The sequence below is a fragment of the Nematolebias whitei genome, chromosome 16 (genome assembly GCF_014905685.2).
Source record: "Nematolebias whitei isolate Nwh7 chromosome 16, NemWhi1, whole genome shotgun sequence".
Classification (NCBI taxonomy): Eukaryota; Metazoa; Chordata; class Actinopteri; order Cyprinodontiformes; family Rivulidae; genus Nematolebias; species Nematolebias whitei.
The window spans coordinates 35,793,487-35,795,143 of record NC_056513.1 but is presented as its reverse complement, the minus strand read 5'-3'; the positions used below and the strand labels follow the sequence as shown (position 1 = coordinate 35,795,143).

The window sequence follows — 1,657 nt, the reverse complement described above, 5'->3', positions numbered from 1 at the left end:
ATCACCCTTTCATTCAAATCAGGCGTGTTGGAGCAGAGGAACAACTACAAACATGCAGGACGGTGTTCCTCAGGGACCAGGGTTAGGAACCCTTAGGTTGTTGTGAATGACTCTCAGCTACTACCACAATAAATTGTAGGTCACTATCTGTAAATTTGGCTGAGTTTTAGCCATTTTTGTGTTTTTTGAAATTTGGTTGGATGTGACGGCCGTCTTAAAATCGGGCTGACTAAATGTTAACACGCTGTCGAAGTACAGCTAATGATCGTTTCCGGAAGGTTTTGCTACAATCCCTCCAGTGGGTTGTGGTATATTTTGCTAACAGACAAGAGTTGACCATAAATAGTTAACAGCAAAAATGTAAACGAAGATCTTAAGACAGTCCGTTAAAGCTCAGGGTATGTGTTGGGGATCACTCTCTGATACTACCACACAGTTTTAGGCTAACTGCTAAAGTGCCTGAACTACAGCCATTTATGTGTTTTTAAAAGTCGGTTGGCTGTGGCAGCCATCTTGAATCAGCTCCACAGGTTAATCAGTTGTAGATGCACATCCGGTAAATGCACACTGCGAGTTCAATCGAAATTCGTCGAGCGGTTTATGAGATATTTTGCTAACACGACAGACATGCGCAAAAACACCATTACCCGCCACGAGGCACTACAAAGACAGATCCTGGTTTAGACGGACAACAAGTTTCACTTTGTTCAAACTTAACCTGAGTGGACACGACCAGAACCAGAACCTTCTGAACAAACAGGAGGCTAAAGGCGCAGAACGACAAAACGTCACATTAGTTAATTAAATAGCATTTAGTCGACTTATTTGAGTTTCGTGCCTCTGGGGTTTATTTTTAAGTAACCAGAACACGAAGACATAAACTTACAATAACTTTGAATCGCAGCACAATCTAAGAACTGTTCATTTCTATCGTTTTTCAGTTAGTCCAGCAGCTTACCTGTGTGATGACGGCTGTCATCACAGTGAAGTAGATCAGAAACACCATGGTTAGCATAAAAAGTGCCTACAAAGTCAAGTTAAAACAGAAACTCCCCGCAGCAACACGCCGAACGATTCTTACTCTTGAATTGTTTCATACTGATTTCATAAAACTCTTTACTTTGGACCTTCGTCCTTTAACGCTGAAGATCTAAACTCTACTTTATAGCTGGGTTCTCTACTAGGCCACACCCCAAAATGGGCGTGGTTACATACTGATGGGTGGGGTTTCGAATGAACGCACTAATTCATCATAAAATCCCGAAGCTGCTGTGTATTTGTTTTATCAGTTAAACATTAAGAAGTAGAAGCCGCTTTCAAGTTCATTCCTGCCTTCATGCCCGCCGCCCTTCTGACACCAAATTGAATATATTCATTCAGCGAAGTGATACAACAAAGTCCATGCTCAATAATCCAGGTATACAATCCAACATTTTTCAGTCAGGTCATCTGGACAGTTTTTTTTTTTTTTTTTTTGCTGAAGCGTTTCACCTTCCATCCAGAAGGCTTCATCAGTCAAGGAAATACACAACACAAAACTTCCTGATGCATGCTCAATAATCCAGGTAGAAAAATAAAAAAAAGTTCAATCTGGTCCTCTGGACATTCAAAAAAACAAAACAAAAAAAAAAAACAAAGCAAAAAAAAAAAAAAATGT

The 1,657-nt window shown here is 40.2% G+C and overlaps 1 protein-coding gene across 1 annotated transcript in view; it reads right to left on the bottom strand.

The window, feature by feature from the left end:
* LOC119423180 (CCN family member 1) overlaps positions 1–1,006 on the bottom strand; it is a 12,032-nt gene extending 11,026 nt beyond the window's left edge. The window contains exon 1 of the mRNA XM_037690589.1: positions 959–1,006. Coding sequence (XP_037546517.1) covers positions 959–1,006 — 48 coding nt within the window. The remainder of the gene's footprint in view (positions 1–958) is intronic.
* Positions 1,007–1,657: the final 651 nt, after the last annotated feature.